Raw genomic sequence first — 18,306 nt, 5'->3', positions numbered from 1 at the left:
GACCCAAATTGTTTTTAAAATTTATATTAGACTCAAATTCACTATAATTCAGTTTATGCCGTATCTAATTTTAATTAGGTCGTACCTTATTATATTCTTCACTCAGGAATAGTAGTTCTGTAAGATGAAATCCTCAAAAAAAAAATTCTAATTTTTTTGTGCCAAAAGCTCCTCATCCGAATAATAAATCTTCGGTCAAGGTTCGTCTTGTTGCAATGCCAATGAGATACTAGTTCTTTTTACAGAATTCATACGTTTAAAAATACAAGTTGTATCTTCTAACTACATAGAAAGAAAAACTCAAGGCGAAACTGAAAACCTCCTCAACTTTGCTATTTGTTTTTTTGTCTATTTTTTTTTCTTAGAATGAAAATATTGTAGTTAGAGTAGTCTATCTATAGTCTCATGCCACAAGCAATCGTCATTTTTTCATGGTTTTTCCGCTTCTCACAACTGCTCTTTTCTTCCCCTCAGCCCTCGATGGAAGACTGAGGCCTCATCGTGGAATATATGTAGAAAATTTAGTTTTAAATTTTCATTTCATTTCTATTATTGATAATTCATATCAATCAAATTTTTAATTTTAATACAATATTATTTTGATTGACATATATTGATAATTAGAAGGAGAGAACACTTGTAGAAAATTTATTTTAATATGCATGTGACTTAAACACTATTAATAATTCTAAAATTCGTATTTAAATTGAAATTGAACCATCATGAATTTTAAAAAACACAAATTCCAATCTTTTTTATTAAATGTTATGCTAATAATAATGGAGTAAGTTTTTCTCCATCATTATGCTCTATTTTTAGTAAATGGCAATTTTATTAGACACATATACAAGAAAATGGAATAAAAAAATATAATAAACCCATATTATGAACAACAATAAAAATAGCTTAAGATAACTTAACTCTAAGAGTAATTCCAATGGTGCTCGTTATTTTAAATAGTATCTTCTATAAAATAAAGAGCATTTTAAAGATAGAGAGTGATATTTTTAGTTTTGCTCCAATAGACTCTCTAATATTGACTTTTTAGTTTATTTTATTCTTTTAAATAAAAAATAATAATTAAATATTAAATTAAAACTCTCTAAATCTATTTATTTATTTTATTTTATTTTTATTATTAATAATAAAATATTAATATCAATAATATAATTTATTTTTATTAATAATTAATAATACTATTTATTTTTATTTTTATTAAGAACATAACTAAAAAATATTATATTTTAAAATAAAAATAACTAACTAAATTTTTGAAATTTGAAATCTTATCCTTTAAAAAGTAGAGTGAAGAGTGAAAATGGCTCTCTACATGTGAAGAGCAATGTTCACTCTCTACTCCATTTTGTTGCCAAACTCTTTAAAATAAAGAGTTTGACAATTAAAGAGGCATTTGGAAATACTCTAATAGATAATATAGGTTTATTCGTAAAAAAAAAAAACAAGCTTCTGAAAACACAAAAACCATCATAAAAATACTCGGAGTTGCAATATTTATAATGAAGCACACCTATAGTTATGCATTATAATTAAATTTGAAACTTCATCATGAACTATATGTATCTCTAACTCAAAAAATATAATCTAACTATATTATTTTTGTATTATTGTCATTGATAATTTACTATTTTATTATTTTAATAACTCAGCTCTTATTTTTACATAGTCATTCATATATATTAAAAATAATTAAATTTCTTACAAATGTAGAAATGTTAAATATTTAAATAAGTATATATATATATATATATATATATATATATATAAAGTAATTAAACTTTACTTAATCAAATCAAATAAATATTAACAACATTAGGTTAAATTTTTTATGACTTTTATCAATTACGACCAGACCTTTTGATTTTACAATTATATTCAATTTGAAAGGATTTTTTTTAGAAGTTAGACAATATTTTTAAAATTTAGTCGTAATTGATAAAAAAAATACAAAAATTATAAAAAAATAAATTCAAAGTTTTGAATTTAAAAAATAAAATTTAAAAATTTGGACACAGTTGTAAAAAAATTCAATTTGAATTTTAAAAATGATTATGCCAAAAAATAAATATATATATATATATATATATATATATTTCAATTTACATTTAAATAAACACACATACAAAAAACATATTACACTAAATAGTAGAAAATAAAATATAAATAATAAAGAAATATGCGGGATTTTATATATTTGTAATTTGTAATTAATTATTTAATTTTATTATAAATCGTATTTAAAGAAATATAATAAAAAATATATGAAATTGTAATATTGTAATATTTAAAATATAAGATGTAATTATATAAATTAGTGTTAATGTGTAAACAAAAAATTAATAAAGTCAAAATTACAAGCTGAGTCTTTATAAAAATATAAATAACATGTAAAATAAACTGATCAAAACTGAACAATAATATAAATTTATAATAGTTAGAGTTCATTTATTTTATACATTAAGAACACATTCTCTTTTAAAGTTTGACTGAAGATGTCGTTAAAGATAACTCTTACCAACACCATAAACTATACTCCATTTTTGGGGTAAATTCAGTTAGACATCAATTTTCAAACTATTTTAGTAATTACTGTGATTGTAACTAGCCGAACTCGATCCGGTACAAATAAAGTTTCAGGTTACCGGCGAACGCTTCAAAAGGCGACTTTTTCGAGTTTCCGGCTCTTTCCTAGATTGAAGTTCATAGACCAATTTTTTATTAGGGAGTATTGAAGACACCCATAATTCTGGTTCACTTGTGAGCTCGGTTCGGAATAAAAAGCTTCCCGGGATAATTGGTTGCAGATGTTGAGACACCAATAGAAGGTTCAAAGAAGGAGGCATCTTTCGAGATAGGGTACGGTAAGCAGTTGCCAATAATCAATATAAATTGACCATCTTGATTTTTTATTTTATATTCAAACTATAAAATATGACCCTCTTAAAAATAATTTCTAACTTCGCCCTAGACGGCAAGGAAGGTAAAATTTCTAATGGAGCGGTGAAATGCATAGAAATAAAATGAACATGAAAACACTAATTTTCCGTTCTAGCTTTAAATTTTATGAACATGAAAACACTAAATAATTTTGGACATTAAAGCATTTTATTGAGTGACATGCAATTCCAAAGACCCCAGCAAAGTGTTGAAGATGCTGCAGGTTGTACTTGCAATGAGGTTTAAGGTCCACACGGTGGTGCGAATTGTGCAGCTCATCAGGTGGGTTGTCTACCAATATAATTTGAAATGTGTTTTCAACTCACTCCATGCACAATCTAGCTAGCTAATTTTTCTTAGGAAGATGCCCATCATGCAACTTCTATAGTGCCCTATCAAATACAAAATTCAATTTAGGTTTCATTATATAAATTAGTGAACGGGTAAAATTTAGTGGCGGAATCTTAATATATAAAGAAGAAGATAAAAAAAGAAAAAAGTAGTCGGTGACCGAAAAAAGAATGAAGTGAGATAAAAATTATTAATGTCTAAAGAGAGAGAACAATATGCACAAATAATTATAATTGACTCAAAATTCAGAAATTTGTTTCAACCAAATTGAACGAGAAAAACTAAATTGAACCGATGATTGAACCGACAATTGGACAATGTACCATACATCACAAACCAGGTCTATTTTTTTTTATTTTACAATTTTATTAAGCCGGTTCTGGTTCCACTGTCATTGGGTTGCCTAACACATATGGGTAAGTTGATGCTAACCTGAAACAACTCACGCACGCATTTTTATTCATGAGATTCTAATATTATCAATGGTGATTTCAAAGGACATTGAATTTGATCGTGAATACATTACAAATTCTAGGCATTAATTTAAATTATATTAATTAAATTTTAAATTTGCTAACTTGCTTAGTTGCATATGGTTTATGCAAATTACCAGCATACACTAATTTCCTTTCAATAATAACAACACTAACTGTCAGTGATTATTGAGTATGAACACTCTTCAAAATAAAATAAAAAGTCAAATATGCAAATATTTATTTACCGGAAAAGACTATATGCACTCCAATAATAGTTTCTTACACTTTTTTACACTGAATTTTCTATGATTAATTCATGAAGCGAGTATTAGATTTTTTTTGAATGTATTTAGTTTTGAAAAAAAAATCCAAAAAATTGTCAAAATTTTCAAAAAAAAAGTTCATATGAAAATTTTTTTATTCAATATCTAGTTTTTTTTTCACTCAACACCTAAAAATTTATGCTTTATATCTTCTGTATTAGAGATGTATCAGAAACATATCGTAAATGTATCAACAATAAACCTTTGATGTATCAAATATACATCTACGGTGTATTTTTTATAGTTAAAAATAAATACATAAATTATGAAAAAAATATATTATATACGTAAAATTGAATTTTTGATTTAAAGCGTATTTTTGAACATTAAATGATTTGTTCGGGGTAGTTTTGTGGTTAACCCTAGTTTTTCCCATATTTATCATGGCATGCACCTTGAAGGCTAGAATAACTTTCAGCAGGCTTGCAGTAATCTGATGGGTCAATCTTTTGAAGAAGGCCCATTAAACTTCAAAAGTTCACCGGAAGGGCTTTTCGTGGCAACAAATGCTTCGAACATGTTGCTTATACTTAGGCCCATTCTAGGTTCTTTGAATAACAGGCGCAATCCAGTTTTGAAGAACTCTCCACTATAAATGTATAAGAAAAATAAAAAAATAAATAGCTTATAACTGGTCAACATTTTTTATTATTATACGTCATTTTGTATGTTCCGTATTAAAAATGTATTGACGGTATATATCTGATGTATCTACAATGTATTTTATAAGCTAAAATAAAAATTTAAAAACTGATAGATAAAATTTATAGGCTTAAAATGTATCTTTTTTTTTGAATTATGGAAATTTTATAGTTTCAATGCAATATGGTAGAACCAAAATAATCGCCAAAATTAATTTTTTTAATTTGGTTTGATTTTCGTTTAATTTAATTTGATCATGTTTAATTTTTTAGTTAAATCGGCTTGTTTAATTTTAGGTCTAGAATTTTTAAATCAACGGAACCAATCAAATTGTGATAAAATTTATGTAATGTTTTTGTATGTGAATTTCATAAGTTTTAACTAATTTATTTAGAAATATATATACGATTTCCGAGTTCGATTAGTTTTATAATATATTTGCAGTTTGATGTTTTAATTCAATGAAACTGATTGCATTTATTTCAGAAATTAATAAAATTGATAAATTATTTAAATGAATTCTAAGTTATGAGATTTTTTTGTGATGTTAATTTTGATATTCGATAATCTTTGTTTTAAAATAAAAAAATTACTTAAAATATAGTAATTGTTTCTAATAAAATATTAATTATTTCAACTTTATATTACTAAGAAACTAAAGACAAATGTTCATTTATAAATTAATTTATGATATAATTTATCTAGAAAAACTATAATATTAAAATAGAGATGATTTTAATTTTAATTTAATCTTAATAAAATTCATTTGAAATGGAATTATTGAATGAAATTATGCGTTATTTGTATTAAAATACCTCAACTTTATCAATTTTAGCGGTTTGAGCTCCACGTTTGAAGGTTGGTAAATAATGAATACATCTCACATCTCTCTCATACTTTTTTGAGCAAATTATTATGACATCCATATATTCGGCATAATTCACACTTTATTTCTTCTTATTTGAAAATCAAACGATTTGATGCCTCACTTTTGTTTATGTCAACAATTTAGTCCTTCTATTCAATTTTCGTGTTAGTCAACGAAGTCAATGAAACTACATGGTCCCCCACTTTTGTTTTTCGCAACAATTTCGTCCCTCATTTTTGTTTTTGTCAACGATTTTGTTCCACATATTTGAAAATTACTCCTAAGTCATTTGACTTTATTGACTAACACAAAAAATGGATGGAAGGACTAAACTGTTGACGGAAACAAAAGTGAAGAGCCATATCATTTAATTTTAAAACATAAGGGACTAGAATGTGAATTATATTAAATATGAGGACTTCATAGTAATTTGCTTTATTTTTTTATTTCATAATTAGACAAAACACAACCAACCAAAATGGCCAAAACGCAATTTTATTACCATAAAACCCAAAGATTCTCCCCATTTTAGCATTTTCCACATCACATCAAGGGTATCTAAGTCATTTCATATCCAACTACCCAAAAGGCCAAAAACCCATTAACCTCTATAGTCCATAAAAACCTAAAAAAAGCTCAAAGTTTCAAAACCCAAAGTTAAAAAAAAGCAAGTCAATTTCTTTACTAAATTAAAATAAAAAAATAAAAAAAGTAAAAACAATTTCTCTGCTGCATGCAAAAACTCTCTACTCTCTTCAGCAGTACAACTTAACACACACACAGACAGACACTCTCTTTTACAACGGAACCAATTTGGTGTGTGTTTGTACGATCATTATTCTCTCTACAAAAAATTCAATTTTGAAGGGTTTTTTTAATACCCATTTCCTTATTTGCATTCTGGAATTTAGGGTTTTTGTTTCTTTGAGTTACAATTACAGCTGAGAATCGGGTGTCAAATGTGCTGAGAAAAGCGTAAACTTTTTCAGGTGGGTTTTGTTTTTTTTAGCTTGCATTAGTGTTTGGTAGCTGAGAAAGTGTTGGAAAATGATGGAAACTAGGTGGGATTTTAAAATCTGATTCTGGGTTTTGTTTCTGTTTGTGGATGTGGAAATGGGGATAGGTGAACATGCATTTTATTTTGAGCTTAGTGAAGTAGAGTAGAAGAGTGTTGCTATTAGCAGCCAATAAGAATTTTTTTTTATAAGTCAAACTGGATGAAATGAATAAAATTTGTATTTTTGTTTTTGTGTTAGACTGGTGTGTTGTACCTGAAATTAATTTGTTTTGTTTTGTTTTGATTTTTTCAGTTGCTACAAGAGAAATGGAGGACAAGGAGGATGCTCAACTGCATATTTTAGAGGGGGAGATAGTCGGAATCAAATTTGGTTTGGCAACTCATAAAGAAATTGTGAGTAGAATTTTGTTATTTTCTTGCATTTTGTTATATCTTTATCGCATTTAACTCGAGTCATTTACTGCTATAGAAGTTTTGGTTAAATATTGAAGCTGATAACAAGGCTTAGCCATGTGTAAATACCCACTTAAGCAACATATATGGCCTATTTGAGCACTCTATTTTGTTGGGGAGTGGAGGGTTGTGTTTGGGTAGCGAAGTGTATTTAAACAACTTTCAAAAAGAGTGATTTGGATATTATTTCTTGATGCGATACTAAAACTCGTACGATCAGCTAATGAATCTGCTATCTATATATACTCTCTTTGACTACAGTTTCTCTTTATTTTATTATAACATATGCTTTCCCTATTTACTGCTGCTCAACAGTCTACGGCGTCTGTTAGTGGTTTCCCTATAAGCCATTCCAGTCAGCTTACAAATCCTTTTCTTGGTTTGCCTCTGGAGTTTGGTAAATGTGACTCTTGCGGCACTTCTGAACCTGGAAAATGTGAAGGTAAGCTGATGTTCATTGTTCTGATATTACTTATTTGCGTGCACATAATGTGATATGAAAATTTTAATTGAAGTTGAGTGTCTTGTTCCCTTTGCTATTTTCAGGTCATTTTGGCTACATTGAACTGCCAATACCTATCTATCATCCGAGTCATGTGAGCGAGTTGAAGCGGATGTTGAGCTTGTTATGTTTAAAATGTCTGAAACTGAAGAACAACCAAGTATATTCCGATTTATCATTTCTATCGCCTTATTGTAATATTCTTAAATTGACAACATTTGAGTAAACTAGCAGAATCTGTATGTGAATCATGTCTTTTCTGTTACTGAGGTGTTTTCATTGGGCCAATTAGGTTTAATTGGTGGAAACTTATTCATCATCATATAAGGACGATTAGAGTTGCAAATAGCATACTGCACTAAAATTGCAAGTTAGGGATACGCTTAAAGGAACAATTTTGTTGTTAAAGCTTCAATTGATTGTTATGTAGCCGTGGAGCACCTTATATGCTTATAGTATATGCCAATGTTGATCTTACAAGCTTATGACATTCAATTTCAGACGAGGAGCAGTGGCATGGCCGAACGTCTCTTTGCTTGCTGTGAGGTGAGCACAAAGCTTCCATATGTTTTCAATTTTTCAAATCGAGATATATGTGAAGTAGTTTATTCTTGCTTATTCTACATAGAATTTGTTACTGTAATAAAAATATTCAGCATGTAAGTTTGTTCCTTGCTGCACATTTTTATACTTTTGAAAATTGAGATTTCTTTGCAACATGGCGTAGAATTTCATTATTGTAATTGTTGCTGTTTTCCCTTGTCTTTTCCTAATTTTGGAAATTTTCTTTTTCTGTAGGAGGCTTCACAAATTTCTATCAAGGAGGTTAAAACAACTGATGGTGCAAATAATTTGCAATTAAAGTTTCCATCGAGGCAGAGACAAACAGATTGGAGTTTCTTAGAAAGATATGGTTTTCGCTATGGCAATGACTTTACTCGTACATTGCTTCCTTATGAGGTTTGTTTCTTGTACTCTCATTCGCATGCTTAACTTATGATATTTGGTATTCTAGTATGCTTCTCCTCCTTCTTGTTTTTGTATGTGCTCACGTGGGCTGGTGTGACATTGGCTTTGCCCTATATTACAGGTGAATGAAATGCTAAAGAGAATTTCTCAGGAAACACGAAGAAAGCTTTCCAGGAAGGGGTTCTTTCCCCAAGATGGCTACATTATGAAATATGTGCCAGTTCCTCCAAACTGTTTGTCAGCACTAGATATTTCAGATGGTGTCAATGTTATGTCCTCGGTAAGCCAATAATAAGCTTATGCTGCCTCTTATTTATTGTGTTTTTTAGTTGAATCTATGAGTTTTGAATCCATGTTGCATTCCAGGATCTTTCTATATCTATGCTCAAGAAAGTTCTGAAGCAAGTTGAGATAATTAGAAGCTCACGCTCCGGTGAACCAAACTTTGAATCTCATGAAGTTGAAGCCAATGATTTGCAATCAGCAGTAGATCAGTACCTTCAAGTGAGGGGCACTGTGAAATCCGCTAAAGATGTAAATGAGCGCTTTGGGATTCACAAGGAGTCCAATGGTTCCTCAACTAAAGCATGGCTTGAGAAGATGAAAACCTTGTTCATTAGAAAGGGCTCTGGATTCTCTTCACGCAGTGTGATTACAGGTGATGCATACAAGCGTGTGAATGAAATTGGGATTCCTTTCGAGATTGCGCAAAGAATCACATTCGAAGAGAAAGTCAACTCACATAATGTGCAATATTTGCAAGAGCTTGTGGACAATAAGTCATGCTTGACTTACAGGGACGGATCTTCTACCTTTTCATTGAGGGAAGGTTCCAAGGGACACACATTTCTTCGGCCTGGTCAGGTTGTTCACAGGAGGATTATGGATGGAGATATGGTCTTCATCAATAGACCTCCAACAACACATAAGCATTCCCTGCAAGCACTTTCTGTATATGTGCATGATGGCCATACTGTCAAGATAAATCCTTTAATATGTGGGCCCTTGAGCGCTGATTTTGATGGCGATTGCATACATCTTTTCTATCCTCAATCTCTTGCTGCTAAAGCAGAAGTGTTGGAGCTGTTTTCAGTTGAGAAGCAGCTTCTTAGTTCTCACAGTGGTAATCTGAATTTACAACTGACTTCTGATTCTCTTTTGTCATTGAAGACCATGTTCAAGGCATACTTCTTGGATAGAAAAGCCGCTCAGCAATTAGCTATGTTTGTATCTTCTTCTTTGCCACAGCCTGCTGTTAAATCTTGTTGTTCTGGCTTGATTTGGACTGCTCAGCAGATATTGCAGACAGCCTTGCCTTCTCAGTTTGATTGCATTGGAGAAAGATACCTGATCAGCAATGGTGAGGTAGTGAATGCAGATTTCACCAGGGATGTTGTACAGTCTGTTATCAATGAAGTCGTAATCTCAATTTTTTTTGAGAAAGGTCCCGATGCAGTCTTTAAATTCTTCAATTCTTTGCAGCCTTTACTGATGGAATACATATTTTGTGAAGGTTTTAGTGTTGGTTTAGAAGATTTCTACATGTCTAGGACTGCCATGGATGGTAGTCGTGGAGATTTCAAGGTCATTTCTTCTTTGCTAAGTCAATTAAGATCAACTTACAATCAACTCATGGAACTGCAATTAGAAAACCACATCCGATGTGCGAAACTTCCTGTTACAAAATTCATCTTGAGGTCATCTACTATAGGTGATTTGATTGAGTACAGGAGTGAATCAGCCATGACAAAGGTGGTCCAACAAATTGGCTTCTTGGGCCTGCAAATTTCTGATAGAGGGAAGTTCTACACTAAGACTTTGGTTGAAGAAATGGCTTCTCATTTTGAGAGTAAATATCCTCCTGATATTGATTATCCATCTGCAAAACATGGATTTATTGAAAGCTGTTTTTTCCATGGGCTAGATCCTTATGAAGCGATGGTTCATTCAATATCTTCAAGAGAGGTTATGGTTCGTTCTACAAGAGGATTATCTGAACCTGGGACCTTATTTAAGAATTTAATGGCCATTCTTAGAGATGTAATTATCTGTTATGATGGGACTGTGAGAAATGTATGTAGCAATTCAATCATCCAGTTTGAGTATGGAGTAAAAGCAGGAATTAAAGCACAGAGTTTATTCCCTGCGGGTGAGCCTGTCGGCGTGTTAGCTGCAACTGCTATGTCCAATCCTGCATACAAGGCAGTTCTTGATTCCACTCCAAGTAGCAATTCCTCATGGGAGCAGATGAAGGTAATCAGTGTTTTCTTTCTTTTAGCTTGGAATTTCACCATTTTCCATAGTGCATGTGATGCATCTTTCTTGTCACTTTTTACCTTTTCCAGGAAATTCTTCAGTGCAGAGTCAACTTTAAGAATGATGTTACTGATCGCCGTGTCATTTTGTACTTTAACTATTGTGGCTGTGGGAAACTTTACTGCCAGGAAAAAGCAACCTATTTGGTTAAGAATCATTTAGAGAAAGTCATTCTTAAAAGCATTGCATCATGCTTTATGATCGAGTAAGTTGTTGTTAGAACTATTTTTCTAATGCTTTCTGTTCTTTTTGACATGCTTGTAAAAGAGCTATCCATTCCCCTGTTGTTAGGCAAGAGGTCCATATGTGGTATGGTAAAAACATTAACCCATGGCCCTTTTATTCCTCAACAAACATAATTATGTGCAAATGGAACTATTGTTTTGTTGATCATAACGGTTTAAACCGAGGTCCTTAAGTCTGTTGTTAATGTACAAAACTCATCTGAATATATATATGTATATATTGGGTAACCTTTGATCAACAGCCATGGAGTATTTATGCATGATAATAAAAATCATTTTGTTCGAATGTGATGCTTGGTAAACCCTCTTTCTGATGTTGAGCATGTCCGATTCAAAAAGAGAGCAGCAATAGATAGTGTATTTGACCCTTTTGATTTCTCATCATTTTTCATATAATTTTATGAATACTCCATAAAAATTATATGGTTAGGGTCATTGTCACATTGTTTCTTTAATTTGGTCATTAACTTTAAAATATTACAGAAATATTTAAGTTCTGACAAATTCTTACAAGCAGGTATAGGAGTCCTCAAAGCATTACAGATGCGACTGTTGTTGGTCACATTCATCTCAAAAAGGTTCTCTCTTTGATACCTATAATATTCTAAGGAGTGAATTTGTTTTTTCGTATTTTGTTGGTGGCTGGAAGTTAAATTTTTGTTGGTAACTGGATTTCCTTTTGAACAGATGAAGTTGCAAGAGTTGAAAGTAAACATGGAGGCTGTTCATAATAAGTGCAAAGAGACTATCTTTTCATTTGGAAAGAAGAAAAAAAATGGTTCTCTTTATAAAAAGATAGAGGTAGCTTTCAGGTTAGTTTTGAATACAGTCGCGGGCACATATTATGTTTGTAGACTACCCACCTCTTTCTTCTGGGTACTGGGTAGTTCTTGTCACCTCTTATTCATCGGACTATTTGTTTTTTCTTTAACTGTTTCACTGTACCTATCTGTGTCTCTTGGAAGTCCCCCACAAAAAGTTTGACCAACATTTGCTTTAGTTAGAATATTTTTCTCTTTATTTCTTTTAATGTCAGTAGTTCAACTATCTCTTTTACGGTGTTACCTGGTTGTAACTAATTATTAATACCATTGGGTTACAAAGGAAGGGTTAAACTTAAGAAGAAAACTTAAGAAGCTAACTGGTAAGGAAGATGTCAAGCTAATAGCATATAGACCCAAGTATGGAGAGTGCCACGTCCCATACTTATAAGGTCAAAATATCTTATCCTTTGGGTCTTCTGTCGACTTTCAAGAAGTTTGCTCTCTCCTGTCGACTTTAGAGGCTTGCATTTGGCAACTCTGCTTTTGTGAACCCAGGAGCTCAGATCTTGTATCAGCTTTGTTGCGAGCTGTAAAATGTTAATTTACAGATATGATAGTTGCACTTAATATAGTTTGGCTTGGCTTACTTGGTTGTTTCTGTGTCATATTGTCTACATAGTTTACTTTATTCAGTTTCTCTTTCTCTATGTTGCACAAAGTGGTTGTATCTGCTAATAATTCTTGATGTGTTTGGTATTGCAACTGCTGGATTTGTCAATCTCTTAAAATGAGTTTGCTTTTTTGTAGTGAATGTTGTTCTTTTGAATGCGCTGATGAAAGGTCTGGCATGCCGTGCTTGTCATTCTTTTGGAAAGATAATACAGAGATCCATTTAGAGAGAAGCATACAGCTCTTTGCTGATGAGGTTTACCATGTTCTGTTGGACACAGTCATCAAAGGTAGTCTATCATTATTTTGTATTGCATGATACTTGATTTATGTTTCAGCGATTTCTGGAATGAACAGTAAGGTTTCTGGATTTTAGATTCCAACTTTTCTGAGATCTTTTCTAAAATGAATAGGTGACCCTCGAATTTCCTCTGCAAATATTATTTGGGTTAGTCCAGATACAAGTACTTGGATAAGAAATCCATCCCGGAATCAGAAGGGGGAACTGGCTCTGGACGTTCTCACTGAGAAATCAGCTGTGAAAGAAAGTGGTGATGCATGGAGAGTTGTCCTAGATTCTTGTATTCCTGTTCTCCATATGATTGATACCACAAGGTCTATACCATATGCAATTAAACAAGTTCAGGAATTGTTGGGTATTTCTTGTGCATTCGATCAAGCAGTTCAGGTATCATAATTTTTTTTCCTTTTTTCTATTTTTTTTAGTTTTGATTATGTTATGCCTGCTAATAGATCCCCTCCAATCCGCCTCTCGGAAACCTGAAAATACTTGTACTCAAACAATCATTTAACTAAAGAAGGTAGCTATATTTGTATTCTGCAATTCAGTGATACATTTTAATACCAGTCTTAAAGATGGCGTGGCAGGTTCTCTGCAAATTCTGTGCATCTTTTTAATATTTCTGGTACTATGATGCTTAAAGATGATCACAAATCACTGGTAGAATCACCTTCCCTGTTTTAAGGACTTGGAATTACTTTATTTCTTTGAGCTTTTGGATTTTTCTGAATAATGGCTCTTCATCAACCAAGGGAAAAAATAAGTCCCTTTTGAATTTTATCTTGAATGCGCCCACAGTTTTAAAAACGGCTCAACTATGCCCCCTTATAAATGGTGCCTCCTGTGAAAGGGTGTTAACACGTAATCATTAAGGGGGCATAATTGAGCCATTTTTAATATTTTGGGGTGATATTTGAGACAAAATTTAAAAAGGGTTTATTTATCTGTGTGGTAAAGAGGCATACCTTTTTTTATTTGAAATTTAATTTTCCTTAATTAAATGTCTATGTTATTGTAATGACTAATCTGTTAAATGTTAAAAGTAGATCGTTGATAAATAGAATATTATCGTCTTTAATTAAGGAGCAATTAATTATACTGAATATTAGAATTTAGAAATATATATTAATTTTAGATTATCATAGATCCCCGAACAATGATTCCTAGCTTAATCACCTCATCACGTAATAAAATTTATCATCTAGTTTCAAAAAATCACAAGTCTATTTAATGATCCTAACCTATTCCGGTGCATTATATAATGTTTTGATGGTATGTTGATATTATGAAATGTTAATTTTAAAAACTGAAATTAAAATATTTAGATCTAATTATGTAGAGTTAAACCTTTCATATTTAATATTATTCAGTAAAGAAACATTTTTTTTAATTGATATGTATTTAAAGATTCAACTTCATTTCACATGGGATAATTAATATATATATTTAATAACAAATAAACAGTATGATACTTTTGTAAATATTTAATGTTATGTAAAATTTTGTAAAAAGATATACAGGTCAAAAAAATTCAAATTTTATTTGTGTTAAACGTTTTATTTTTTTTACAAATATTTTGTATTTTAACATTAAATATCTTATTTGTATTATTTTTTACTTAAAATTAAAATATTAGAAAAATTGCAAATATATTCTTAACAACCTCTGGAACAAGTCCTTTTTAATTTTTTAATCTTGAATATTCCCTTTCATAGTTTTAAAATTGGATCAGTTTTACCCCTCCTTGAAATAGAGCGTCAGTGCCGTTAGACGTGAAATTCTTTTTATGCTGTTTTTACAATTTGAGGGTGCATTTGAGACAAACTTTTCGGTTCATTTTCAGCGTCTCTCGAGCTCAGTGACAAAGGTGGCGAAAGGCGTGCTAAAGGAGCATCTTATTCTCCTGGCTAATAGCATGACATGTGCTGGAAACTTAGTTGGCTTCACAACTGGTGGATATAAAGCATTATCTCACTCATTGGATGTTCAAGTACCATTTACTGAGGCAACACTCTATGTAAGTAGTTGCATATTGTTCAGTTTTTTTTGAAAGGTTAAAACAGAATCTTTTTAACGGACCATCAATGAACATTGCTGGCAGACACCAAGAAAATGTTTTGAGAGAGCTGCAGAGAAGTGTCATACGGATGCTTTATCCAGCGTAGTTGCAGCTTGTGCCTGGGGGAAACATGTGGCGGTTGGTACAGGATCAAAGTTTGATTTGATTTGGGATCAAAAGGAGGTATGAGTTTCTTTCACCTTTCCTTTAGCTACAAATTTCCTTATGATCTTCTAATTGCTGCTGTTTTTCTTTCCCAGACCTGTTTGAATCCAAAGAGCAGCTTGGATGTGTATGAACTTCTAAATATGGTTAGAAGTTCTGCAAATGGAGAACCAGCTACTGCCTGTTTAGGTGCAGAAGTAGACGACCTTATGCCTGATGATGATATGGATGACTGGAACTTGTCCCCGGAGCGAGATTTTGGTTCTGAGAAGCCCATATTTGAAGACGGTGATGAATTTAAGAAATTCTTAGACAATCAACCTGCTGACTGGGAGAAGGTTTCACACGTTGAGAAAGGTGTTAGTGACGGTGGAAACTGGGGTGGTGATAAAGACAAAGGGATTGATAATGATGAATCTTGGTCTAGCTGGGGAAGAAACAGAACGGAGACCCAAAATGCCCTTTCTACAAAAGTCCAAGAGGAACCTGACGGGTCAAACGGATTGGACACTGTAACTCCGTGGCAGTTGAATGACAACTCTAGCTGGGGAACAAAGAAGAATAAATCAGCTGATACAAATTGGGGAAGTAATAAGAATGAGGCAGCTGATACGAATTGGGATACACAGAAGAGTGCAGCTGGTGCGAGCTGGGGCAAAAATGCTGTTTGTGATCAACCGGAGAATACAGCTACAGCATGGGGGAAGCAGCAAACTCGCAGTGAAGGCGAGCAAGATCCGAAATGGGGAAAACCCAACAAGGATGGGGATGCTGGTTCTTCTTGGGGTAGAAGTGCTGTTTGTGATCAATCGGCGACAGCATGGGGAAAGCAGAAAACTCACAGTGAAGGTGAGCAAGAGCCGAAATGGGGAAAACCCAACAATGATGGGGATGCTGGTTCTTCTTGGAATAAAAGTGCTGTTTGTGAACAACCGGAGAGTACAGAGTCAGCATGGGGGAAGCAGCAAACTCACAATGACGTTGAGCAAGAATCGAAATGGGGAAAACCCAATTCACTGCAAGTTTCAGATGGCGGGGGCTCTCCCATAGAGAAAGCAACTACCTCCCAAGGTTGGGGCCTTCCAAATGAGAAACAACAGAAATGGGAGAAACCTCAAACACCCCAACATCTCTCTCCGAAAGAGTCTGGTTCTCAAGGATGGGGATCTCTGAAAGAGACTAGCTCTCAAGGCTGGGGATCTCCGAGAGACACTAGCTCTCAAGGCTGGGGATCTTCGAAAGAGACTAGCTCTCAAGGCTGGGGATCCTCAAAAGAGACTAGCTCTCAAGGCTGGGGCACTCCGAAAAGTCGTGGTGATGGACCTAAAGGTTGGGGTTCAAATAATGCGGAATGGAAAGGAAAGAACCGCCCTCCTATGTCGCAAGGAAGGGATAACTCCGCTATGAATTTGATGTTTACAGTAACGAGACAGAGATTGGATATGTTTACTTCTGAAGAGCAAGATATCCTTTCTGACATTGAGCCATTAATGCGGTCCATCAGAAAAGTTATGCATCAATCCGGGTATGTTTCCTAAGTTGTATTCAATCTTTTTTACCAGCACCACAAAGAGAATATATTGAAAATACTCATAGCTTATTAATTCCTGTAAAAATATGGTCCAAATGTTACCTTGGTACAGCACATTTTATTTTCTAACTTCATGTGGGGATAATTAACTGCGGAAGTCCTCTTAAATTCCTTTTATATGTGTAAATATGCTTTATTCTGCAATATTTTAAATTGTTGATTCAAAAGTGTGAATCTGTGTATAGGTACAATGATGGAGATGCACTGTCTGCTACCGATCAGTCTTACGTTATTGATAATGTGCTCAATTACCATCCTGATAAAGCTGCAAAGATGGGTGCTGGCGTCGATCACATCATGGTATGTCTATCATTGATCCGTGTCTTTACCTTTCATGTCTTTTATAATTATTTTCTTATACTTAAAACTATCTGCCCCATGTTTTGAATTCGTTGTGAAAACTTGGGTTTGATGTAACAGGTTAATAAGCACAGCAGTTTCCAAGATAGCAGGTGCTTCTTTGTTGTTTCAACGGATGGTTCTCAGCAGGATTTCTCATACCGTAAGTGTCTGGAGAACTTCTTGAAAGTCAAGTACCCTGACCTGGCTGAGGAGTTCACCGGAAAATACTTCAAGCCTCGCCAGAGAGGTCTCCAGCCACAAACTCCTACCGCAGAGACGCCCCAGCCAACCCCAGCCTCAGAGTCGACCCAGCCAACCCCAGCATCAGGGTCGACCCAGCCGCAAACTCCAATTGCAGAGACACCTCAGCAAACCCCTGTTTTGGAGCCGGAGACCACGGGAGTAGATAACGCGGCAGAGTAAGTGATGAAGACTTCAAGAAAGTATCTGTTTTATCAATTAGTTAGTCTGCTTTTGTTGATTTGTATATAAGCATCAGATTTTTTTTGTTGATAAACAAGTAAAGTTTAATTACTCTTTATGAACTGCTCTTACTTTTTCCAACACAGGAGCAGTTCATAATTTTGTTGTTAGTTAGTTACCAATCTAACTGTAGGCCTCTTTGTTGATGTTGCATGTCGATAGTAATATAGTCAAAATTTTCCGATTTGTGGTCTTATTTTTCAGTTTTGGTGTTACAATTGAATTTCATTTCTTATCAAATGCCAATCAAAATTCCTTGGCCACTGCAAGTTATGCTTATAATGCTGGTTGTGACATGTAAATGTTCCTATTTATTGGAACCTACAATTATGTGATGCAACTTGTGTTTCGCACAGAAAGAAAAACTGCAATATTTTTATTAGAAAATAAAAGTTTGAGATAATTTTTTATTAGAAGTTCGATTTTTTTTAAACAAGAGAAAATTAAGTTATTATTTTTCGACCATGATTAATTATATCTATATTCTCCTCATGCCATTATTTTGCCAAAAGCAAATTCTACCTAAATAGAGTTTTTTTACACCGATTAATCACCTCCAAATAGAACATAATACGATATAGGTATTTTATAAAGAAAGAAACTAGAAAGTAGTTTATTTTTACCTTTTTTTATTTAGAATTATAGACGGTCATTTATTATTTAAAGAAATTAATTGTTATAATATAAAAAATACTACTATATTAAAGAAATAAGAATGGATCTTATATTTTTCAATGACATAAATATATAACTTTTGTCACATTAAAGCTGAAAATAATCGGCCACATAAATGTGTAAATTCCTGAACCCAAAA

General features: G+C 32.7%; 1 protein-coding gene across 1 annotated transcript; it reads left to right on the top strand.

The window, feature by feature from the left end:
* Window positions 1–6,304: 6,304 nt before the first annotated feature.
* LOC126680323 (DNA-directed RNA polymerase V subunit 1) lies at window positions 6,305–17,676 on the top strand. Its single transcript, XM_050375428.1, has 18 exons — window positions 6,305–6,604; window positions 6,926–7,026; window positions 7,402–7,528; window positions 7,633–7,748; window positions 8,090–8,134; window positions 8,387–8,548; window positions 8,679–8,837; window positions 8,924–10,810; window positions 10,903–11,078; window positions 11,636–11,696; window positions 11,806–11,930; window positions 12,690–12,841; window positions 12,965–13,239; window positions 14,696–14,869; window positions 14,954–15,094; window positions 15,172–16,601; window positions 16,853–16,967; window positions 17,088–17,676. The coding sequence occupies exons 2-18, from the start codon at window positions 6,940–6,942 to the stop codon at window positions 17,430–17,432; spliced, it is 5,577 nt and encodes a 1,858-aa protein (XP_050231385.1). The 5' UTR covers window positions 6,305–6,604; window positions 6,926–6,939; the 3' UTR covers window positions 17,433–17,676.
* The last annotated feature ends 630 nt before the right edge of the window (window positions 17,677–18,306 follow it).

The sequence above is a fragment of the Mercurialis annua genome, linkage group LG5 (assembly GCF_937616625.2).
Source record: "Mercurialis annua linkage group LG5, ddMerAnnu1.2, whole genome shotgun sequence".
NCBI classification, from domain to species: domain Eukaryota; kingdom Viridiplantae; phylum Streptophyta; class Magnoliopsida; order Malpighiales; family Euphorbiaceae; genus Mercurialis; species Mercurialis annua.
This window is presented reverse-complemented; position numbering and strand designations above follow the sequence as displayed.

Bases quoted from the DNA above. Each gene is read 5' to 3' on its own strand.
- LOC126680323 (XM_050375428.1), top strand. From the start codon at position 6,940: ATGGAGGACAAGGAGGATGCTCAACTGCATATTTTAGAGGGGGAGATA. The intron at 8,135-8,386 runs GTGAGCACAAAG...CTTTTTCTGTAG, and splicing joins GTCTCTTTGCTTGCTGTGAG to GAGGCTTCACAAATTTCTAT. The intron at 15,095-15,171 runs GTATGAGTTTCT...TTTCTTTCCCAG, and splicing joins TGATTTGGGATCAAAAGGAG to ACCTGTTTGAATCCAAAGAG.